Source organism: Metarhizium brunneum, chromosome 1 (genome assembly GCF_013426205.1).
Source record: "Metarhizium brunneum chromosome 1, complete sequence".
Lineage (NCBI taxonomy): Eukaryota > Fungi > Ascomycota > Sordariomycetes > Hypocreales > Clavicipitaceae > Metarhizium > Metarhizium brunneum.
The window spans coordinates 6,935,957-6,960,072 of NC_089422.1; the positions used below are offsets into that span (position 1 = coordinate 6,935,957).

The 24,116-nt window shown below is 52.3% G+C and overlaps 8 protein-coding genes across 8 annotated transcripts; 3 read left to right on the forward strand and 5 right to left on the reverse strand.

The window, feature by feature from the left end:
• Positions 1-199: 199 nt before the first annotated feature.
• Positions 200-1,525, reverse strand: LAP1_0 (Leucine aminopeptidase 1; the record flags this gene model as incomplete). The annotated part of the gene is made up of 3 exons (XM_014692949.1): positions 200-463; positions 521-1,258; positions 1,346-1,525. The coding sequence occupies 3 exons, from the start codon at positions 1,523-1,525 to the stop codon at positions 200-202; spliced, it is 1,182 nt and encodes a 393-aa protein (XP_014548435.1).
• Positions 1,526-3,263: 1,738 nt separating this feature from the next.
• PSF2 (DNA replication complex GINS protein) lies at positions 3,264-4,131 on the reverse strand (the record flags this gene model as incomplete). The annotated part of the gene is made up of 2 exons (XM_014692948.1): positions 3,264-3,902; positions 4,018-4,131. The coding sequence occupies 2 exons, from the start codon at positions 4,129-4,131 to the stop codon at positions 3,264-3,266; spliced, it is 753 nt and encodes a 250-aa protein (XP_014548434.1).
• A 1,152-nt stretch (positions 4,132-5,283) lies between these two features.
• Positions 5,284-6,481, reverse strand: G6M90_00g021140 (uncharacterized protein; the record flags this gene model as incomplete). Its single annotated transcript, XM_066129867.1, has 3 exons — positions 5,284-6,162; positions 6,283-6,361; positions 6,438-6,481. 3 exons carry the CDS (start codon positions 6,479-6,481, stop codon positions 5,284-5,286), a joined length of 1,002 nt encoding a protein of 333 aa, XP_065985654.1.
• A 5,874-nt stretch (positions 6,482-12,355) lies between these two features.
• On the forward strand, positions 12,356-14,587 carry LOX5 (Linoleate 9S-lipoxygenase 5; the record flags this gene model as incomplete). Its single annotated transcript, XM_014692946.1, has 2 exons — positions 12,356-12,669; positions 12,730-14,587. 2 exons carry the CDS (start codon positions 12,356-12,358, stop codon positions 14,585-14,587), a joined length of 2,172 nt encoding a protein of 723 aa, XP_014548432.1.
• Positions 14,588-16,733: 2,146 nt separating this feature from the next.
• On the forward strand, positions 16,734-17,888 carry G6M90_00g021160 (uncharacterized protein; the record flags this gene model as incomplete). Its single annotated transcript, XM_014692945.1, has 1 exon — positions 16,734-17,888. One exon carries the CDS (start codon positions 16,734-16,736, stop codon positions 17,886-17,888), a length of 1,155 nt encoding a protein of 384 aa, XP_014548431.1.
• A 224-nt stretch (positions 17,889-18,112) lies between these two features.
• Positions 18,113-19,848, reverse strand: G6M90_00g021170 (uncharacterized protein; the record flags this gene model as incomplete). The annotated part of the gene is made up of 2 exons (XM_014692944.1): positions 18,113-19,361; positions 19,427-19,848. 2 exons carry the CDS (start codon positions 19,846-19,848, stop codon positions 18,113-18,115), a joined length of 1,671 nt encoding a protein of 556 aa, XP_014548430.1.
• Positions 19,849-20,535: 687 nt separating this feature from the next.
• Positions 20,536-22,361, forward strand: cct1 (T-complex protein 1 subunit alpha; the record flags this gene model as incomplete). Its single annotated transcript, XM_014692943.1, has 3 exons — positions 20,536-20,623; positions 20,689-20,774; positions 20,835-22,361. The coding sequence occupies 3 exons, from the start codon at positions 20,536-20,538 to the stop codon at positions 22,359-22,361; spliced, it is 1,701 nt and encodes a 566-aa protein (XP_014548429.1).
• A 513-nt stretch (positions 22,362-22,874) lies between these two features.
• On the reverse strand, positions 22,875-23,886 carry fes-1 (Cytochrome b-c1 complex subunit Rieske; the record flags this gene model as incomplete). The annotated part of the gene is made up of 4 exons (XM_014692942.1): positions 22,875-23,056; positions 23,168-23,318; positions 23,386-23,474; positions 23,607-23,886. 4 exons carry the CDS (start codon positions 23,884-23,886, stop codon positions 22,875-22,877), a joined length of 702 nt encoding a protein of 233 aa, XP_014548428.1.
• Between the last annotated feature and the right edge of the window lie 230 nt (positions 23,887-24,116).

Sequence of the window (24,116 nt, forward strand, 5' to 3'; positions counted from 1 at the left end):
CATCTCCGGAAAGAGGCATGCATCAACCGGGCGTTATATAGGGGGTCTTGTTTGTGCGCAAGACCAAGCCTCCAAAATACCAAGTCTTACGAAACAAAGCCCAATTTTCACAAGTTTACAAGTTGACGATACGTTCGGTCAACGTAATGTTTAGTTTCCATGTATCCATCTCCTTCTCCGGCGGGCATCAGCGAGCACCCTATAGTTCGCCCTCACCCTCGACAGCCTTTGCAAAATTGTGGAAGCCAAGTTCGTAAACAAAGCCAAGGGTCATGTGAGCATGCTGTAGCATGTGGTCGAATGAAAGATACTCTATGAGGTCAGAAGTTGTGTGAATGTTGGGGTCAGACTTGTCAAAGGACGATTCGATAACAAAAGCTGACGGATATCCAGCCTTGGAAGCTGAAGCATGATCAGAACAAGCATAGCCACACTTGGTCTCGACCCAAGGGATAGCACAGTACTACAACATTGTCAGTTTCAGGTCATCCAGGACGGACACGAATGATGATATGTATACCTGCTCAATGACTGTCTTGATAAACTTGGTCAGGCCAGCATGAACAAAATCGACAATGACACCAACGCTCTCCGGGAGACCTGCGTCTAAAGTGCCCTTGACGTAACCAGTCATGTCCTGCTGCAGCATGGCCTTGACGTCGCGCTTCTGCTTCTCATACTCTTGGAAAATAGCCTGGCTACCCAGCAGACCTCCTTCCTCGGCACTGTACCAGTGGAACTCGATGGTGTTGATAGCCTTGCCTTGCACGACATCCTTGGACTTTAGCAAAGCTCGGAAGACCTCCATGATGGTAACGGTTCCGCTGCCATCATCATCGGCTCCAGGGGCAGCGAGGATGGGGAGCCACAAGTTGATGGAGTCCTGGTGAGCACCAATGACGATGGTGCTGTTGGTCTGTCCCGGGATAGTCGCAATTACGGAATGCTGCTTCCAGGTGTGAGGGAAGCTCTGGGCGGTAACCGTCTTGTCGGCGCCAGCCTCCTTGATCATTTCATTGACTTTCTCCAGCACCCAGTCTGACGACTTTAGGCCCCATTCGGAGTTGTAGTAGCGTGTGTGAAAGCTGGATAGCTTTTCGAGGTTGGCCTTCATTGGTGCTGTATCAAGGTTCTTTGCCAAACTCTTGACTTCTTCCTGATTGACGCATTTCTTTGGGAATTCTACAGATTCTTTGATTCGCAGGCCTTGACTGCCCAAGTCCTTGGTGGCGGTGATATCCATGAAGCGTTGGCCATCCTATCACGAGCAGACAACGGAGTGTTAGCCATCGACCAAGGTGGTGCATCTCAGGTATGTGCGTGGTTGCAAATGGCGTGTACTTACTCGTCTAAGCTCCCACTTCTGCTCTTCCGTCACCCACTGCGTCTTGCCGGGGGCGGTTTCGATCAGGAAGGTTGGCTCATCAGGGCGAAGGACAACGTGGTCGGCCTCCATGAGCTCAACGAAGCGGGCAGTGGCTGCAGGCACGCATGCCACAAGTGCCGAGACTTGAGACAATTTCATGTTGGGTCAGAGTTTTCTGGTTCAGTAGACACGGGGTTCAATGACGCGCAGCTTAAGTATCTGCGGGCGTTGATCAGAGCACTTGAGCTTGTGGGATGACGGGACAGGAGGTAAACTTAAGTATGTAATGAAACACAAGGCAGGCGGGTGAGGTGACGACAGCACATGCAAATGGAAGTGCAGAAGGAAGCACTGGTAACCTGCCTAATTTAGCGATAGCCTGAAGCGTCAACTGTCTCCACTTGGATCTAGTCTCCTTGACTGACTGTTTAGTTGCCCACCTACGGGTAGATGAATGGATGGGGTGCTTGGGTTGCTGGGTGCAGATGCTTGACGGACACTAGCCCTAGTGGTGGGGACATTGGGGCCAATGGTGTCTGAGCACGAGATATCAGCCCCCGCATTTCAAGCATGCCCGTCAGGTCGGCACGCGACTACCAACAGGGACTGTGCAATCCACCAGGGATGGACGCGACCACCTCGTACCTACTAGTAGTTCTCACATCGGTGAACTTGAGCAGACAAATAACCAAACAAATAAGCATACTAAATTGCGCGAAATCAGCTGTATGAAATCGACTTGATAATGCCCGCCTTGATGTTTTCTGGGATGTCCCGCAACGATGGATCACGGATTATGCTGAGTCGACGCCGGGAAATTCTTCAAGCCCCTACATGAAAACAGGAAACTTGTTGCAAAACAGTCATGTAACAACTTACCACGTACAGGTTTTCAGATCCTCACCCGGGATATCTGTACGCCACAACACCAACGGGCGCGATGGCTCTCATTACAACTAGCCTGAGGCTCTTCATTCTGTTGCTTTAACCCCTCACGACCGCCTGCTGGATGCTCGACAGCAGTTATGGGAACGGGGTATACCAATTCACATACAATAAACTAGGAGCTGGAGAGGAGATATTTCCAAACATGACCTAGTACAAAATCGACAGCGACGTGGCACCGACGCCTGCTAAGAACGCAAGCAGATTTCCAAAGAACCTCCGACACCGGAGATGCTTCGCCGGCAATAGCAGCATAGATCTTGAGGAACTCAACCGTGCCAAGAATGGTTTGATGAACTGGTGCGAGCGGTATAGCCCAGTGACCAAGTCCATTGTTATCTCTGTTTTCAACAATACGACGGTATATGTGGGTAGGGGGCTGGCTCATCATTCATTCGATAGATGATAAGCTGCCGAAAGGGTCAAATGGCTATTATGTCTTTAAAAATGCTTGTTTCACTTTAATTCCTTTCCCTCCATGTTGCCATGCTCCCCCTAGGAGCAACGGGGATGTGAATAAGCCGTGAGTAGAACGACTGCAAAGACGCACACGGGGTGATTAGATGATCTTGCTAACCATGTGCTATTGTGCTTGCCCGTAGATGACATTGCACGCCAGCGTCATGCTCATCGCAGAGCTGATATCCTCGACGAACTTGGATCGATCATGGCTCTCCCTGCTGTTTGATGTCGCAGTCTTACATAGCCGCAATGCCAATTAGAGAGATAACTTCGATCTCCATGGCACACCTATATTTCCGAGCAAACCTGCTGGTTTACCGCCTCGCCATGCCTTGCTCAATTCTTGCCCAATTGCCACCTTTCGAGCGCACGCCCGGGGGATAACTGGGCGCGGAACAAGTCTGTCCGTCCACGGCTCAATAATCAGCCCCAACGACAAGCAATCGCCAACAGAGGTTCCAACAGCTCTCGGAACTTCAAGCCATGTGTCTCATAATCCCATATCGTCGTCGCTTTCCTCTCCATCATCCCGTCCCTGCTCTTCTTCCTCTCGCCTCATGGCCTCAGCACTTGCCCCAATCGTCCTCACACCCTCCACTACGCCCGTAACAAATCCCCTGCTCTCGGCCAGCTCCATGGCCCCCACGCCCCTCAGGCTCATCACTCCATCAACACCACTCTCCAGCTGCGCCGTACTGCTCCTCATCTTGGCCGCCCGAACCTCCTGCAGGTCCCTCAGTAACGACCGCACTTCCGACGCCGAAGCAATATCATCGCCTGCGTGGGCGAGCAGCATCTCTGCCAACTCAAACCAGTGATAGGGCAAAGCCCCAGACGGCGCGTCGGCCGTACACGACGGTAGAAACGGCGGAGAGAGAATGGTCTCCTTGCCAGAGAAGGCGTTTATGCGTGTAGCGTTTCCCAGAGAATCGGCGCGTGAGCGCGGCGGAGGCGGTGGAGCCCATCCTTTGGTGTCGACCTTGGTTTCGTGGTGGATGACGTCGCGGAGGGAGTCGGGATGCATCCACGGCGGCGGCACGATGTTGGCGCGGCGTTGTTTTTTGAGCAGCAGCGCGAGCCAGAGCGGGAGATTGCTTCTTCTGGGTGGACGCAGCTGAGGCGTTTGGCCCTGAGTTTTTGCATTAGTTTGTCATCGTGGGACAGCGTTGAGAATTGGCTGGCCGGGGTCGATTCGCCGGCCCATGCGACTCGCGATGGCGACGCGACGGCGCAGCTGCACGTACCGCGAGGAGATGGATGCTCTCTAACCGCTGTCTCGGAACAACAGTCACGAGCTCCATTTCACATAGAAAGGCTACCTCGGAGGGAACCAGTCCCGGGGGCAGACGCAGGGCCATGGTTGACGGGACTGCCACCGACAGGCGCGTGTGGTCGCGTACTGATGCGAGAACTCTGGAGTTGGGATTGACGTCTGACAGCCCCTCGTTCAATGTCCCGTCTGGTCGTTCAGTTCAATGATTAGAGACTTGACTCCACTATGACCACCTTGGCCATGCCGTGTGACTGGCTCTCTGGCAAGAGCCAGACTCAATGCAAGCGTCAATCCATGCCACATTAGGGTTGATCCACCACAGCTAGTCGGCGGTGTCGGGCCTCTGGAGCTCCGCTCTTCCGACTCCCCGTCCCGATTACATGTCGACGGTAGTTATCCAGGATCCTCCTACCGAGCACCAGACAGCTGCCACCCTCGGTGCTTATTTCAGGCTACACGCAACCGTTGCATTCCAGTATGCCCTTCAGCTGCACAATCCAGCCATATCCAAAAAAAATATCAGCACGGACGTGACTCATTCTGACTTCATATGCCCCGCCCTTGAACGAATACGGCAAGAGGTGTGCATTCTGGCTTGAGCATCCCAGCATCGGAGTCGGGAAACATCTTGGAGCTGTAAGAGTGTAGAAAGCTGTGTAACAGCACTTGAGGCTTTTCCACGAACAAGCGTTACACACAGAAGGCTGCAATGGGGGTTCTCCGCTGGTCCAGTCCCTTGGGATTCGGGATGAACCGAGGAAACTGGAAGCAAACCCATCTAGGAAGTTCCACAATGGAGTCACGCTACATATGTAGCCTCAGAGACGGAATTTCAATATTCATCAAAGTACGGCACAATTCTCAGGGGCCGTCCATGGCAATGAGTCGTGTGTCTGGTCTGGAGAGTTCACGAGGCAGCATCAGCTCTCAAGTTGCAGAAACAATGACGAGGTTTTCTCAGAATCGGTGCCATTACGTGGAAATCTTTCCAGCAATAAATAATGTCTGCTTCATCTAAATCAACAGCGCTTGGAACTATTCTCCGTCTTTTGATCCTTCTAAAGCTCCCGCTGAATTCGGGGCCAGCCCATTAGGGAGCCTGGTTTTCTCCACCCCGAAATAAAACATATTTTGGTGTTTATAACGGCAAAAGTCACACTGCGCTTGTGAGAGAAGATGGTTTAAAAAAAAGGTAGAGAGTAGTAGCCCGCATTCAGGGAGACAGGCAAAATTCCCATCATACCATGAGTGTATCCAATATGCTGCCGCCCTCGTCGCCTCCGCGCTGATTAGCTTCATCGAGCCCAGACTCCCGAGCTTGCTGGGCGAGGAATTGTAAAACGTTTCGAAGCTCCTCGCGAAACCTTTCGGCGCCGTTGTATTCAGGGTCAATTTCCTCTAAAATCCTTTGGCCGCTTTGCAGATGCGCTTGTGCGGCCTCCTGGTCCCCATTTATTGTCTCGAAGATGACAAAGAACATGCAGCATATGACTGCTTCACGGAGGTCTATGTACCCCGTCGTCGCCTGCCTGGCTTCTTGCAGTGCAATCCCATGGCAAGATAAGGCCTCTCCGTAGTGGTCCCTTTCGGTGACTTTTCCGGCCCGTGCCAGAGTATGGCCCCTGGCAAAAAGGAGAGCATGAACTGCCATGTTGGCATAGCGAATTGCGGGGTTATCATGAGCGAGACGGGGAAGTTCGAAGGTCCAGAATGTGTCGTCGAACGTTGAACGGGTGTCTGGGACGGTGAAATAGTGTCCTGTAGGCTGTGGTTGGTAGCTCGTATATCCGTGAGAGCTGGCTTGGGAATCGATTGATTCTGGAGGGGAGAGATTCTCAGGGAGTTGAAGTTGATAGCCGCAATCATACAGACTGAGATCTAGCTCTTCAGGGGATGATGTGCCGTCATTTTCGGGACTTCGCGGTGTCACAAAAGCCTGCTTGGCGGGCGACTTGGGTTGGTTGAGGATAGGCTCGTAGCCACCACAAAACCCTGCCCATTTGATACAGTTTTTGCAAGCCGGCTTTGTCTCATCGCATTTCACGTGTCGTCTCCTGTGGTGTGTATTAGTATATGGACAAGCGGGCGGATATACGAGCACATTGTTCTTACTTGCCTACAGTGAATGTTAGTCTAACAGTTTTACTATTGATGGAACGTTGAACAGGGAGCGAAACAGAGTTGTGTACGTTGATGAAAACGCTCAAGACTTACAAGTGACACATCCAGTCCGTACTTTGGCGAACTTGGCACGCGTCGCGCGCTTTCGCTTGGTGATAGGAAAGCTCATCATTAAGTTTCCTTTATGTAAACTTCTAGCAAAGGACAGTGGTCAGAAAAGGGGGGTTAACAAAACGATGGAACTTTTCTGGAAAGCAGTGTTTGGCTCACTGGTCGAGTTGTTGCGTATCTGATACTGGAGACTCGTCAGGCATCCCGATAGACGATTAGAGCCAGTACCGAATAATTAATGGGGAATACGAGTATAAATCGACATGCGAAGCCAAGAAAGAGGAAACATTGGACGGGGGTATTTGCCCCGAGAAGGATTACAAAGTAGGTATAATGCTAAAACCTGGGGACCTGGAGAAGACGCCATGCCGCGACGTCTTTTTTTTAAACCCTTTCCAGCGCAGACTGCCACGCATCAAATGAAACCCGATTTCCGTCACATCTTAGGCAGTTGGGCCAGGATAGCCAGAATCTCGGGGGCTGAGCCAGCCACGGGAGGAACCACTGTAACCTTACAGTCGGCAACCTTCAGATGGGGGTGGGCTGAGTGAGTTTGTACATGACTTACTCAGGCAGGGGAATAGGAGGGCCACCATTCCATAATGGACGCAATGGGACAGGTTGACTGATGAGAACTAATGTCTCTATGCGCCGTCTGTACGTGTCATTGGTGCTTCGAGGCCCAAGAGATAGGCATGGGATGAAGCCCCGGCGACCAAAGAGAGAAGCTATTGGCCACGAGTGGCAGTGACTAGCAACAGGACCGCCACGTCGGGGGCCACTCATGGTAGTTGGGCGAACATGAAGTCTCCAGTCCAGATGTCTCCATGCCCACGCGCCTGGCATATGCAGGACTCTCATATCAGCCCTATGGAGTGGATCCTCCCACAGGAGATTTCTGACAACGGGGGAAGGGGTTGAAAGCTAGAGGACAGCCAGTATCGAGTGGATGCTGACAGGTGGTCATTCTGCCCCTGCCAACATACTGCCTGGTAGTATTCTGTCTTCTGTGACCCATTTGGCGAATGAGCCAGGCCGCACCCAGGTTTAATGTCTGTCCTGTTCGATGGCTGATGCCACCAACGATGGGGGCGGTTCGGTCTGATAGGCTTCCCCAAAGGAAGGATATGACTATTGTGACAGGCAGGGGCGTTGACATGTGCCGACGGGGTCCAATTTGAGCCGCGCCGGCGAGCTGACGACTCTCTTACGATAAGTACCGATACCGGTAGCCATCAGTCCTTTCCAAGAATGCCGGCCTGTAGAATCGCTGAGCAAGGTGACGACAGAACCTCGACCGTGCATCCAAGCAGTTACGGACAGCACACACCACCGCGGCCTGTCCGCGGCCTATACAGATTAGCTTTTTGCCTGGATTTTTTTTTGCCCAGACTCGGTGAAACAAACTCACGAAATCGTAAACCGTACGTCGTAGGAAACACTGGGCAAACGACCCAAAGACCACAACCGTTTGAATTGGGGCTAATTTGCCCGTACCTCTAGCACTTGAACGTCACTGGGGCAGGGTCTAGAGCAACCTGAGGTTCAGCGGGGCAACAAGCTAGCGCCGACCTGGGGTTAGCGACTGTGGTCGTGAAGCCTGGTAACATTGACCTATGTACGTACCGACGTAGATAGGCACTTGGGTCAACCGGTAAACGGCGGTTCTACAGACAATTCTCGATCTAAGCTTGTGCTGATCCGGCTCACAGCCGACTTATTAGCTGGTGCCTTGACGATTGTCCACTCGGACGAGACAAGACGCCTGGCTCAAATGGCCCGCTCTGCTGTGTGCGAGGACTAACCTCGATGCAGATGCCGACCTTTAGCCTAAGAGGTCCTGAAAGGTGTAGAGAAGTGGGGTCCCGAGCCAACAGTATCGTCGGCGCGTCTTTGGCAATCTATTCCCGTCGAGCAAAGGCAAACGCCTCCCTTCGCCTCCATCATGCCTCGGGAAGTCGGCTGTCCATCAACCACGCGTCGCCATCAGTGCCGTGGTAGTACCACTTGCACCACGTTTGCCGCCCATCTGGCACTCATTTCGAGTCCCCTGTAACCCATTGGCAACCGCATGGTCATCTCAGAGTCGCCAGAGACAGGCCTTGACCAGCTTCACCGTCCAGACCATCAGTACCAGATCCAACCTGACACCAGCAATGGGAGTTAGGCGGTGTGCCAACTCCTGGGGTTGAGGTCCACGTGGGCCGGTATAATTGCAGAATTTTTTGTCCTTCTTTTTTGCCAAAGCTCGCCGTATTATTTGCCTATTTGGACCTGCAAAGAAAACCGTCGACTGAAGACGCCACATGACCCAAGCCATTCATTCACAAACAGGCATTGATGTCAGACCAGCATAAGCCGCCACTGGTATGCCCACTGCAATTGGCAACTCCTCCGGGCTTGAGAGGTGCTGCAAACCGTCAATTCAATTCGTATTGCGCATGAAGGCTTACCTACGACATCAATCCCGCCTTCTCCCTGCCATACGTTGTACATGGATCTTCCTTTCGCCGTGGCAGTTTGAAGCAACGACATGTTCGGCACCCGGAAATCGAAAAGGTGGATCTCTGATGCCGAGCCTTAATTTCGGACCTTGTCGACCGAACCTTCACACCAACCGGGAAAATTAGAACAAACTTTTCGTTCCGGAGTACTACGAGACACACCCCCCGGAAGGCTGCCAGACTTGGCAAGCCATCCCCAGGAATAGACTCGAGTCCGGCTCTCGCTGGAATAGGGTGGAGCAGCATCTCGCGGCCTGACCCGGACAAAAGCTGAAGACGCAGGTTTATCCGCCTTCACCGCCGCCTTCACGGTCGCACTCGAGACACAGGAAACAAAACCTTCTAGGGGATATCCACGGTCAACTGTGAAATAAAAGTGAGGCTAATTCGCGCTGTGGCTTGATGCGACGTCTCTCCGACCATGGTGACATTGTCGGCAGGGCACAGTGAAACGAACCGATGCGGCCGAGTTGGTCTTGCCTGTCGCATTCATCGGGTTTGCTTCTAAATGTAACATGAGAATCCCGACTTTTCCAACACGCATATCCGGGGCGCGAGAACACTACCCATTTGCGTATTTTTCTGCGACGGGTTTCATGCATGCGCATGCATGCAGTGAAACTTACGGAGTATAGATGACTATATACAGCAAGGCAGTCTGTGCAGATTGCTGAGCGCTGACTACACGCCGACGAGCGTCGGACCGCCATTCCGCCCCGTGTCATCTCTCGTTCACGACTCTATGCCGCAGTATGCAAGGCTTGGACGTGTTTCCAGTGTAAGTATATTGTTGCTTGGCAAAGTCGCCAAGTTTACGACCCCCACTTCACTCGTTCAGCCATACCGTTAGCATGAGCCGCCGATCAGTCTCGAGATGGGTTGGCACTTGGCACGTAAGCACAAAGTGGAAACTGTTACTTCTGCCAAGTATTTCCACGTTGAAATTGAGCAGGCACCAGCAAGTCTGTATTCAAAAGTCTCTCAACCCGATGCTTCTCCGTAAACGTTTGCAAAAATACACACAAGTCTTGAATGAATTGTGGCAGGATTGTTTTACAAGACTCGGGGCTCCCTTATGCCATTACTCGCAAGGCTCCTCACTCTTTATGAATTGTTGCAGGATCTGGCCTTCCAGGTAGTTTGACCAAGGCTTGGAGCAACCGAAGTCACACGTGCTACGAACAATGAATTTATACATAGACTTTTTCAGTACGTATAGATTGGCAATGACACACGCGGCGAGTAAGAGGTCACGACTCTCATGTTTTTGTCTTACCAGTCACGTGCAAGAGATCCTACAGAGCTGTCAAGTATGGCTCCGGTCTTGGTTAAGATTGCCAATGTACCAGCAATGCTGGCAGTGCTGTATCCATTCTGCAACTACTACTCGACTCAGGTGCCACGGTCGCTCTAAAATCTGTCTCCGCGATGCGCAGTCAGACGGTTTGGGCTTGTATATTTCAGCACACACCCTCCGCCCCGCGAACAGTGAACTGTACTCAGTAACAAGATGGGGGAAAGACAGCAAGCAGCCTTTTTTTTTAGCAGGCATACGAAAAATACACGTTGGAGCTGTAGAGTCAGGGGTTATGGCAGTGTAGGCGTATTCACGTACACACGTGTGGGTGCCACCATAGCGGTGCCGAAACACGAGTTCCGCCTTTCAACTACCTAGGTACGTACGTAGTCCCATTTCATGTATCTGGGGGTGTCTACATTCACTCATCTTCCATCGGTCATCTGAGATTCCATTACTTTCTGGCTCAGGGTGTGAAGATGGAATCAGCGCGTTGTGGCTAGACTTGGTGTCCTTGGCAAGTCCCTGCATGAGCTGATATTTTTAGCCCAGTTATTCGAGATCTCTTGGCAATTACGGCCACAGTTCATTTTCTTAACCCTTATCCCATCCTTTTCTTGGGTGCTATGTTACTGCGCCTCCTCCATGATGACTTTGGTCTTGCGTGGCGTTCCCGGTGTGGGTTTCTCCGGTAGGCAACAACAACCGGACGGCACATCTCGAGCCGGCAGGCTAAATCCAGGTTCAACCGGGGGGGGCGGGAAAATCGAGGGCAATCGGCCCGCGACACCGGCGCTACACATGTATGCACGTCCACTCTCGTGGCTTTGTTTCATTCTCGGCAGAAGTATTACCGCGAGGTTCGGATTGTAGTTTGCGGTGGTGTACAGTTTGTCGGCAGGCGCTTACAAGTCACGTGCGATGCACGGCCTGGGACCAGAATGACCAGGAACGTCTATTGACGGCTTCGCGGCGTCCGCGCAGCGCCAGCGTCGGGGTAGTGACTTCCGCGTTCATTTGTTCTGTCGGTGCCCTTTTTCAATTGGTGCCAGATGCCCTCCCCACCTGTCCGTGTCTGGCCGGCATTTTTCTCCTCTGTTCTTCTTTTCTTCTTCTTCGTCCTCCAGTTGTCAATCGATGACTGATTGGTTACCTTAGGTACCTGGGTACCTAATAGGTCAGTAGTCGTGGTGCTTCAGACTTCCTCAACCACAGCAAGATTCTTTGGCCCCACAACTCCAGCCAACATTGAACCGCCATCTACGCCAGCGGCTCATGCCAAAACCGTCTGGAGTAGTCACGTTGCCAGATCTAACTTTGCAGCTGAGCACCCTAAATTTGGATGCGGTGGCTCTCTGAAAATGCCGACTTGATGGCCATATCGCCACGGCCCCGGTTCGGCGTTGATAACTGGCCAACCTATACGTTGCCGACTCGGCAACTAGGCTGATTCCATCGTGCCATGCCTATTGATGCACACATCGTTGTAGATATTCAGTTTGCCTGCTCACTTCGCCGCCAGGGACTGAGCACCGGACTCGACGAGGATTTTGCCGTAAAGCTCTTTCAGAGTGCAAACGGCCGGAATCTCCTGGCTTTGAGTTTAGCCTTGTCTGAATGTGGAAAATACTTTACGCCAGATACTGGTTTCGGCTGTTGTAACGTCTTATCGTGAGTTACAAGGAGTGGTTGATTTGCCATTGCTTTCCATCCCATTGCCATCTGGGTGGCAATGGAGAGATGTCCACCCTCCACTGTTCGTGGCGCTGACACTCGAGGTCAAAAGGAGAAGCCAACAATGAAAAGGAGCTGAACGAGGCTTTCCGCTGTGCGACTTTGTGCGATGAGCGAAAACAGCGAGTTGCAAAGTCTGACGAGTACAGCAGCATGGAATCAACAGTATGGCAGCCATGTGACTGACGCTGCCATCGTTTTCGTCCCCTTCTTCTTTTTGCGAATAGGATTTCAGGTTTCAGGCTGACGGCTGCATGGTTGCCATCAAGCACATGCCGTCTGTAACCTTTCCCTGGCCTCCGTATTGGCATCTTCTCACCGTACGTCAGATTTTGGGACACGGTATTCGTGCCCCCTGTGCCGTGCGCCCTCGCTGTAGGGCTGTAAAGCCAAAAGAAACGTGAAGGAGGCGGTGACCAAATATAAATTCCTTCTGCGGGCATTCTCTCCACTGCTGTTTCGCAAATCGACAACCTGTCTCCCATTGAGGTGTATCCAGCCGAGCTTGAGAAAGATTAATACGAACTCTTTCAACCACGGAGATGCCTATTCCTGGAGTTGATCTACCGCTGCGGCCGGCCAATGCTCCGGCGATTCCTGAACCAAATGAAATTCTGAAGCATCCATCCCTTGATGCACGCAAAAGGGAACTTGAAACTGATATCAAAGATGTACCATTTGTCGACATCGATCCTGGTGTCTTCGATACCGAACTGGTCAAGTTGAAGCTGTACGCCAAGCCAAACCCAGAGCACCTGGAGAAACCGCCAGTTCTTGGTGGAGGAAACATCACAAAGGGGACATACTCTGGAACCCAGGCTGCATTGACCCATGCTTACAGTCGAATTGAGCGAAGGTAAGAGTGAGACTTGGTGGCTCACAGCTAGCTGTAATCACGCGCGTTAATACGGTCTAGCTACGAATCCTACTTTGATGTCATGCAAGTTGAATCAACGCTGCCTCGATACACAGATCTTTCGACTAAAAGGGGCCTTTTCCAATACTCGCCGTACCCGAAAAACGCTGATGGTACTGTTGCACGGTATCCTCCCCACCTTCAAGACATTCCAAAGGATAATCAAGTTTCCTTGTTGAAGATTTTCAATGCTCTGGGTCTTGCAGAGACTGAAATATTAATCAAGCAAGTCATTCCTGACAGCTTTCTGGGAAAGACCGCTACATGGCTTCTTGATCTTGCCAATGGAAACGTCAGCGATGCGGCGAATCAAGGATACAGTATTAAAGCCTACGAAACATACAACAAGCTCCACCGCAAGTCTGGGACAGATATCGAGCAGGGAGCCAACCTGGGTCTCTTGGCGGACTGGTATGGCGATCGCCGCTTTGCTGATCAGTCCTTTACAGGGACTAACCCTACTACGATCGAGAAGATCCCCAAGGACTTGTTGGATGAGTTTATCGCCGAGGCAGGGCGAGGCGGATATGACGACTGGGCCAAAACCCTTGGTGCCACCGACCCAAGCTCACTCTTCGTCCAAGACTGCCGCTATTTTCGAAAAGCCGTTGGTGCTCAGCCCAACGAAGAGCTACACCACAAGGAACGCTCATCAGCCGACAGCTGGGCATGTGCGGCCGTGACGCTGTTTCAGCTTCATCCAGATGGCCAACTACACCCCGTTGCCATTGTCTGCGACTACAAGGTCAACATGGCAAGCTCGGTCGTCATTTTTAACCAAAGGAGGCTCCCCTCGGACCCAACCGACCGGCAAGAAAGCGACTGGCCGTGGCGATATGCCAAGACGTGCGCTCAGGTCTCCGACTGGATTCGTCACGAAGTCGGCGTTCATCTGACCCGCGCGCACATGATTGAGGAATCCCTGATTGTGGCTACGCATCGCACCATTCCCATGAACCACATTGTGTACAAGCTACTCGAGCCGCACTGGTACAAGACTCTCTCTCTCAACGCCGCGGCCAGATCGACCCTTGTGCCTCAAATCATCAAGGACCTGGTCGGCCTGAAGCCCGACTACTTGTATCAGTTCATCCGTTACGAGTTTGAAAACTTTGACTTTGTGCAGAGCTACATCCCCAACGACTTGAAAAGACGAGGCTTTCCCAACACGACACAGGGCCTGTCCGACGCCAAGTACAAGAACTACGCCTACGGCAAGAACATGGTCTCCATGTGGTCCTGCATTCGTGAATACGTCATGACGATGCTCCGAACCTACTACAAGGATGACAAGATGGTGCAGCAAGACCAATACATCATGGACTGGTCCAAGGAGGTCCAGACAAACGGGTTCATCAAGACTTTTCCTACCATCGGGACCCTGGACCAGCTGTGCGATGTCGTCACCATGAGCATTCACATTGCGGCGCCGTTCCACACCGCCGTCAACTATCTCCAAAACTTCTACCAAGCCTTTGTCCTCGCCAAACCACCCTGTCTCTGCAGCAAAATGCCCGAAAACATCAACGATCTCAACAAGTATACTGAGAAAAACCTCGTCGAGGCGCTCCCCATCGGCCGGCAGAGGCAGTGGCTGCTGTCAGTACAGATTCCCTGGCTGCTTAGTTTCAAGGTACCCAGTGATCGCAGCCTCATCACGTTTGCGCAATCCCAGTGGAGGGCGCACTATGGCAACGACAGGGCCGACCAAGAAATCAGGGCCATTAGCGAGCGGTTCTACAATGAGCTTAGGAAATTGGAGGTTGAGTTTCTTGCTACTAGCCGAGACATGGATGACGGAAGCATTCCTTACATGGTTATGGATCCAACTAATACCGCGGTATCTATTTTGATCTAAGCATTCAATGATGGGCTTGGAAACAATTTTCTCTCTCATTTTTCTGTCTTTCTTCCTTTTTTGCTTCTCTACCCGTTTGTCACTCGGACACCTTGTCTATTTTGTTCACTGGCTCGTATGCGTAGGTGACTAGCGGGTTTTTAATATAATGACGTTCGCTGAGATTGCCTATGTAGGTGCTGTGCCACGACATCTGATTTTAATAGTTTAATTTGTACCAAATTACACTGCAGAACTGTTCTTGTAAGCGACGCGTCAATTTCTTGGTAGTTGTGAACCTGCGAGCCCATGTCGGCGAGTACACGATTCCGCAGCGCAAAAAAGAGATGATACAGCTGGCTCGTCCACCATTTCTATTTAGATACGCGAGTCTGGACGCTGGAAATGCGTCCACAGACGATATGTACATGCCTAGGTACTTGGGCCAACAATCTTGTCATGGACGTCCTCGCGTCCACACCTGTCGGGACTCGCAGCATTCTTTGGGCTGCCCGCCATCTCCTCATCTATCTTTGTTCGGCACATGTCCATTAGGACAATTTATTGACACAGCCTCAAACATTCCCTTGAGCACATCCGACAAAATCTCGTTGGGCACATCTCATGCTCGCCTGTGTGCACCTCGCCTGCACACTCCCGCCAAGGAGACGCAAGAACCGGCGCGCTGCCGTCCCAGGTCATAGTGCACGCCGGGAACTATTGCCGGGTTATGTCGAGGGTGTCGGGTCTAGCTGCCAGCGGCTTCCGTGGCGAGACCGGGAGGGAAGATGTGAAGCGTCGCGTAGAGAGAGGGCATGATACACCAGGTCAACAAAACAGACATTACCGTCGTGTAAGACGGGCTTGATGATGCCGGCGAAACGGACTAAATATGCGACCCTGGAAAAAGCAAATATCTATATTTCGCGGTCGGGAGAGGTTTAATTGTCGAGGATTAATTTGTGCGCCTGTATGCACTGCTGGTGATGTCGTTTCTTGATGCCGTTGACACATGGCTTGGTTGCCAGTATGTGAAGACTGAATAAAACACTGGATAAAACAACCTATCAAGGTGGCATGAGTCTTACTCGAAAAAGGTACTGGCAAGTTCAACGCCGTGGATATATCACGCCTTGTCATGTCGACAATACATCCGTGTGTTGGGTCGTCAATCCTTGTCTACAATCGGGTGAGATGGTAAATGTTTGATCTTGTATTCGTCTCCGACAACACCAGGTCCCATCGCATAAGATGAGTGGTCTAGCTATTTTATATGGAAGTGTTACCAGTCTCTCTGAGCCATACGACTGTAGTATGTGGTAGTTTTTGAATATGGCACGCTCTCCTAGGTGGAAGACGAGAGCGAATACAGGAGCTCATCACGACATATATATATGCCACGAGATTTCATGACATTTACAATGTTGTAAAACAATGTTCGGTAACAATTTTGCGCCGCGTAAATATCCTGCAGCGTATTCCCTAACCGTTTACGTACTTGGCTTCAGCTTGGCCACCGACGCATCACCTTATTTGATGAGGCTAAGATTTACGCCATTAGCCAAACTAGTCAGTTCCGAGCGCAACCCCCCACTTTGCCATGAAAGCCAAGGCTTTTTGAAAAACATCTATTGAATTGAGGAAGAGCCAAGTGCTCCGATAAGGCTGGCTGAACTGAAGAAGACTTGGTCACTGACTCACGCATGGGTTCGGGAAATAAGAAAGAGAGAGGAAAACACACCCGACCAGTTCAGTCGACCAATGTTCGTTCCATGAGCTTAATATGTTACATTCTCCTGTTCTGGTAACAGTCATGGTGGCTCAAGAAGTCGAGTTGATCGAGGTATCAGAGGCAAAGAAGCTCAAGCCCACGTACCAGATCAAAGCTCATGGATGACATGATGACATGCCTCAAACACCCTATCCCACGCATAAGTGAACAACACTCTCCATCATGTAAAACCCACCACGGCCAGAGGGACTCGTAATGTCACGATCAGATTCGATACCCCGGACTTCCCCAATTCCCATCCCCACATCCCCCCTACCCCCGCCGTCTGACGATCGAGCAACCGAGTTATACAGTCAAGTCAACCTCTTCACGTTGCCCCTTTGCGTCACCATCACAGCATCTCGTCATCGGCTCTACATCCACACAGCTCCAGCCATGTCTCTGCCCAGCGCCACGTCCAAGTCGCTCACACTCACCAAGGCCACCAAAGATGAAAGAGTCTACATCTGGACTCGCCACCAGCCCATCTGGGGCCACAGGCTAACAGCCCAAGCCTACATCGACAGAGAAGAGCACCTCCTCGCCTACCAGCTCACCAAAGACGGCGGCCTCACCTCGTGGATCCTCACGGATCCCACCAGCACCGACGCCCACGGCGCCCCGGGCGGCCGCCCCATCCTCTCCGCCGTAGAAACATACCGCAAGCGCGCCGTCGTCCGCGACCCAGCCGGCGCCGTCCGGGACGTCACCGCCCACGGCGTCGCCAGCGTCTTCACCTTCGACGAGTTCCGCCGCCAGGGCTACGCCGGCCGCATGTTGGCCCTGCTCGGCGAGGCCCTCGCCGCCCAGCAGGCCGAGGACCCCGGCAGCGCCGAGTTCTCCATCCTCTTCTCCGACATTGGCAGGGACTTTTACGCCAACCACCAGTGGGTGCCGTTTGCCAGCGCACACCTGACGTTTCCCACTGCGCCGTTTACCACGCCGTACGACGACCGGCTCACGCTCGTAACGGGGGACAATTTGCAGGAAGTCGCCCGGCTGGACGAGCAGACTCTCCGTAGGAAGATTGCCCATCCTCCCGGCCGGGGGTATACGGTGAGGGCGGCGGTCCTGCCCGATTTCGCCACGTACGAGTGGCAGATGGCCAGGGAGAGGTTCTTGTGCGACTACCTGCTGGGCGAGGCGCCGACCGTCCATGGGGCCATGTACACGCCCGCGGACGCGCCCGGTTCCCGCGTCTGGATGCTGTGGTCCAACATCCTCTATGGGGGCAAGGAAAAGCCCCAGGATAACGTCATGAATATCCTCCATTATGCCCTTGAGGATGAGAATATTTCCGATGAGGACTTGTCAAGGGCATTGGGTGCCATCATGGGTCTCGTTCATACTGAAGCCCAGGCCTGGCTTTGCTCCAGGGTAGACATGTGGAATCCCGATGAGCGGACGCAAAGACTGCTGGAAAATATGACTCACCTACAGGGCAAACTGATTGTTCGGGACCAAACAAACATTCCAAGCCTCAGATGGTTTGGTCAAGCACCAGTGTCCGAGGTCGAGTGGGTTGACAATGAGAAGTTTGAGTGGTGTTGATGGCCCTATAAATTCTGGCGTAGCCAAAGTATAGACAGTACCTAGAGACAACACGGATTTATCATCGTCATTTTATCCATCTATTCTACCCCAAGGTGAATATCCCCTGCCAAAATCATTGAAAATCAGACAGACATCCACTTTTCCCCTTGTCCCTCAAATGCCAGGACTCCTTGTACTACATGCTACTCCGAGCGCCGAAATCATCTTCTTTGTTAAATACTCTAGTAGCTCCTGCCAAACATGACCCATTTCTGTGCTTTGCCGGAGCATTCCGGGTTCAAGCAGGCAGTTTCACCGGGGACAAGCTCGCTCCCTTGGGGCTGCTCAAAGGGAATGCAAAGACTCTTCATGCCCATGGAAGGGACCTTTTGATTCTCAGGGACATCTCGGTTGTCATCCGCGCGCGTGGTCAGTTCCTTGATGCGGTCCTCACACTTGCCATCCAAGCAGAAAGGAATAAGGACAACGTTCTTTTCATCAAGGGCGGGAAGCACGTCTTCCCACTTGGTGATCTTCTTGCGGTGCTCGGCGAAGGAGGACTCCGCTTTCTTGTACATGTCCGCTTGGATAGTCTCCAAGAGCTCAGGGATCTTGGTCGCAATGTCGGCGATAGGGATGGTTCCTTTCTCACCAGTGTCGCGCCGAGCAAAGGAAACGACTTCCTTGGCGGCATCCTTGGGTCCAAACTCCAGTCGCACTGGAACGCCCTTCATCTCCCAGTCGTTGAACTTCCAGGCTGGGGTGTAGCCCTCTCTCCAATCTGACTGCGTGCGAACACCAGCCTTTTTCAGAGTTGCACGCATATCCTCAATCTGATCTTCATGCTTCTGTCTGTCCTCAGGAGTGGTATTCTTGTTTATACCAACAGGGATAAAAATGGCTTGGGTCTGGGCGACACGAGGAGGAAGAACAAGACCCTTGTCATCACCATGCACCATGACCATTACACCAATGACTCGGGTGGACAGGCCCCAAGAGTTTTGCCACACATGGACGTGCTGACCCTTGTTGTGAGGGTCTTCGACTGTGATTTCGAACATTTTGCTGAAGTTTTGTCCCAAACAATGGGACGTGCCTCCCTGAATACCTCTACCGTTGGAAGGAATGTATCCCTCGACGGTTGTAGTATAATATCCTCCAGCAAACTTCTCGTTCTCAGTCTTCCTGCCCCGGACTACAGGTACGGCTAGAAGCTGCTCGTACACACCTGCGTACAGCTCCAAAATTTCCAGTACTTCTTCCCCTGCCAATTCTTCAGTCAGATGGGCAGTGTGGCCTTCTTGCCATAAGAATTCTCGAGTTCGGAGGAACGGCGTGGTCTGCTTAGCTTCCCAGCGCACGACCGAGTTCCACTGGTTCAGTCGGAGGGGAAGGTCTCGGTGGCTGCGAATCCATTTTGCGTAGTAAGGATACATGACAGCCTCGGAAGTTGGACGAATGGCGACAGGAACATCGAGCTTTTTGTCACCACTATATGCTTGTTAGCGACTGCAGAACACGTCTCTAGTCGTTGGCAAGTTCAATCCAATACGTACGCTCTCTCAACCCAAGCAAGTTCAGGCGCGAAGCCATCGACGTGGTCTTTCTCCTTGTCGAGCGACGTCTTGGAAAGGAAGAGAGGAAAGCTAGCTTCTTCCACACCAAGTTCTTCGATATGGCCCGAGAACCATTTGCGGATAGTGCTCCAGATGTGCATAGACAAAGGACGCAGAACAAAAAAGCCCGAAATTTCATGGTAGTATTCGACCATTTCGGCCTTAAGGACTACCTCTTGATACCATGCGGAGAAGTTCTCCGCCTTGGAATGAGTAATTCCAATAATCTCGTCCATCTTCTTGCCTCCAACAACGGGAAGAGAGGCTTTCTTTGCAGCCTTTGCCGCCTTTTCGGCAGCCAGCTTGGCCTGCTTCTCAGCCTTCTTCAAGGCGCTTTTCGACTGTTCAGCGGGGGGGTCCATGTCTTGCGAGAACGGCAGGGTGGCGGAAAATTGGCAACTACTGTGATAATCGCAATCAATTATAAATTGCCAATGAATGAACCGCTTCGATTCTCCCGAGGAAATAGAACAACGACAGAAGCACAAGCGTGGGCTCAAGAAGGCAGGTTTTTTTTGCCTAGTGTTGCTTGGGGAAGGAAAGGATAAGGGATTCTGAGTGACTCTTGCCGTGGTCGTCGGAGCAGCATCGGGGTCAATGTGCCCCGCGACGCTTGCCTTTCTTTTTTCCCTTCGTTGGAAGGAGGGGCAGTTTGGGGCACCATTCAAAATTTCAGGCCGCACGTGCACTGTCCAATCGGGGCGTTGGGCTTCGCCCCTTCTGTCGTAGTTGGTCAGGCCTGGACACAGGAAGAACGCAGGTCGCGGCTGCCTCCCGGCCCCTGCGCCACTACCAACAAGCAGACTAGTGTTGCACACTGATCTGAGGGCACATCCTGGGCCGTGGTTGCCCTGTGCCACTTGCCATCTCGGAGCCGGAACAATCCTGTTTCCGGGCAAAAAAGTCGAGGGGCAGCAGACGGAGATGTACTGAAGCTTAGTAGCTTGTGCTGGCTCCAGGACACAACCTGCAGGCCGAAAAACCCGCGATAACCACAACTGCCAGCTCCAAACCACGCATACTGCCCGAAAAACTGGACAGCCACGGAAATGGCGTCTATGTTCGAGCAACCCAGGAACGGCACCCTTTTTCTGGGCGGCCAGAAGATATCAGGATCCGACATTCGTGATCAGAACGGTAAGGCCCCTTGACACCTCGGTGGGGTGGCCGTCGACCATGTTCTTTGCTAATCTTTGGTCCAGTCCTCGCTACCCAGGCAATCGCAAATGTTGTCAAAAGCTCCTTCGGCCCTAGTGGTTTGGATAAGATGATGGTGGACGACATTGGTGTAAGAGTTGTCTTATTCGCCCATTATACGCCGTTGAACATACCCCTCACATACCCGTAGGACGTTACCGTTACCAACGACGGCGCCACCATCCTTAGCCTTCTCGATGTCGAAGATCCCGCCGGAAAGATTCTCGTCGACTTAGCACAGCAACAAGACAAGGAAGTTGGCGATGGCACCACGTCAGTTGTTCTCATTGCAGCCGAGTTACTGCGACGAGGGAATGAGCTTATGAAGAACCGCATACACCCCACAACGATAATCACCGGCTACAGGCTGGCTCTCCGAGAAGCTGTAAAATATCTCAACGAGAATGTCAGCATCAAGGTCGAAAATCTCGGACGCGAGTCCCTCATCAGCATTGCCAAGACATCCATGTCCAGCAAGATTATTGGCGCCGACTCTGACTTCTTCGCCGACATGGTCGTTGACGCTATGCAGGCAGTCAAGACCACCAACAACAGAAACGAGACGAAGTACCCCGTCAAAGCCGTCAACATTCTGAAGGCTCACGGAAAGGGTACTCGCGAATCGATGCTGATTAAGGGCTACGCCCTGAATTGCACCGTTGCTTCTCAGGCGATGCCCACTCGAATCCAGGATGCTAAAATTGCCATTTTGGATATGAACCTGCAAAAAGAAAGAATGAAGATGGGGGTTCAGATCACTGTTGACGACCCTCAACAATTAGAACAGATCCGGGCCCGCGAGTCTGGCATGATTCTTGAGAGAGTCGAGCTGATTCTCAAAGCTGGAGCCAACGTCATTCTCACTACCAAGGGCATTGACGACCTTGTACTCAAGATGTTTGTCGAACGCGGTGCCATGGGTGTCAGAAGGTGCAAAAAGGAGGACCTGCGACGGATTGCCAAGGCCACTGGCGGTACCCTCTTGAGCACACTATCTGACCTCAATGGTGACGAGAAGTACGAACCCTCGTACCTTGGCCATGCTGATGAAGTCAGCCAGGAGCGCATCTCCGATGACGAGTGCATCCTGATCAAAGGAACCAAGGCTCACTCATCTTCATCGATTGTTTTGCGTGGTCCCAATGACTACTCCCTCGACGAAATGGAGCGCTCAGTACATGACTCCCTGTGCGCCGTGAAGCGGACCCTAGAAAGCGGCAGCATTGTTCCTGGTGGCGGTGCCGTGGAAACCGCTCTGCACATTTACCTGGAAGAATTTGCCGGCACCGTCGGATCCCGCGAGCAGCTCGCCATCGGCGAATTCGCCCAGTCCCTGCTCATCATTCCCAAAACCTTGGCCGTCAACGCTGCCAAGGACGGAGCCGAGCTTGTTGCCCAGCTTCGATCACGGCACGCCCTGTCACAACGTATCCAAGAAGGCGACGGCAGCGAGGATGAAAAGACCATTGCCAGAAAGAAAGGCTACAAGAACTACGGTCTGGACCTGATGCGTGGCAAGGTTGTGGATGAGCTGAAGCAAGGTGTTTTGGAGCCTAGCATCAGCAAGGTGCGACAGCTGAAGAGTGCCGTAGAGGCTTGCATCAGCATCATGAGAATTGATACCCTGATCAAGTTGGATCCAGAGCAGCAGGCAGAGGATGATGGCCACGGTCATTAAAGGGACAAAAAAAATGGGTGGGCTGGCAATGGAAAGTGGGATATTCGGTTGTAATTAGATCATTCGCCCTAAATCTGAAGAAAAATATTCGGAACTTCCCGCGTATTGAGTTGTCCGCAAGTGTCGCTCTTGTGGTAAGTGATGCAAGTTGCATGTTGGGGGAATCACATGCAGGACATGTGGCAGTATTTGCTTCTACTACAGATAGCAGCTGACACCCACATGCAATTTAGGGTGCAAGGGTCCAGTGTCCGGATGTGAGGCGACGAAAGTAAAGGAACATATGGAATTATTTCGTAGTACGTTGTATTTTATACAAAGCCTGTAGCTCACGTCTAAGAAACAGGAGTGTCGCCTCATTCGGACATGGCAGCTTCATCATACCAACGGTCCTTTTCCCTACTACTCCTCGTCTCTGTCTCCTTCTGCACATTCCCACCGCAACATTTAACAATAATTTCTATTTTTCGGATCGCTCGAGGCCAGCCCTACTCATACACCAGGTTCAACCACTTAACCGACGACCAGCTTGCCTTCCTCGGGGAAGTCGTATTCGGGGATCTCGAGGTTTAGGGGCGCAGGGCCCTTTCTTATCCGGCCAGAGATATCGTAGTGGGAGCCGTGGCAGGGGCAGAACCAGCCGCCGTAATCGCCGGCCTCACCGATGGGCACACAACCCAGGTGGGTGCAAACACCTAGCGTCACAGTTAGTATGAGTGTTTATGTGCCGCGGTCAACAAGATGGTAGTCTCGGTAGCGACTATCGAGACTGCACCTGGTTGAACCCGTAACCAGGACCCTCGTACCCAACATCACAAGCCACTCGGGCTGTTTGACACGCTCATCATCGGTCTGGGGGTCTCGCAAGCTAGCGACGTTAACCTTGTTGGCCTGGTCGATTTCGTCCTGAGTTCGGTGTCGGATGAAGACGGGCTTGCCACGCCACTTGATAATGACCTGAAACGATCAAGTTAGATTAATTGGCAGGTCAATTGGCATCGTGTTCTCGTGGAGGTCGACTCACGTTCTTGCCTTCGGGAATGGCGTTCAGGTCCACCTCGACCTTGGCCATGGCCAAGACATCAGCGGAAGCGGACATGTTGACAAGGAATTCTGCCCCAAGAGCATCAGCATCATCCATTGAAGCATTCCCCCATCCAATTACACATCCGTCGCAGTCACATGAAGCTCAATGGCTCTCCACGCCGCCTCAATGTTGAAAAGAAATAGTCGGCCGCAACATACCCTGAACAGTGCTCTTGGCTCCAGCAGCAGATAGCGCACCGATGGTACCGACCATGAAGTAGGAAAAGAGCTTGTTGCTGCCCTCGCTCTTCTTGGACATGTACTTTCCGAAGTCCGGGATCGAGCTGCCCTTGTCGGATCCCATCTTGAAAGGGCTTTGGTAGGAGGAGGCCGCGTTGTCCGATCGCATGGCGGTGGTGCTGAGAGCGCGCACCGCGGGCATGGCCGGCTTGGCGGCAGAGCGCAGGCATAGCCTAGATGCGGAAGTAAGAGACGCCATCGTGAGGAGGGTTGCTCGGTGCCGGCGACGGAGTGGACGGGGATGCAGAGGTATGAGTTCTTTACTGTGAATTTCGAGGTACACCGGCCGCTAGATGATTTTCAAGGAGTTGCTGCCTGAGGCTACAAAATATCTCGGAAATTGGTGGCTTCTGATTGGATGGGGCGGCCTCTCAGAGCTGCCTTTCCGGGCTCGCCCGGCTATCTGGTCCACGCCTATTAATCGTACCA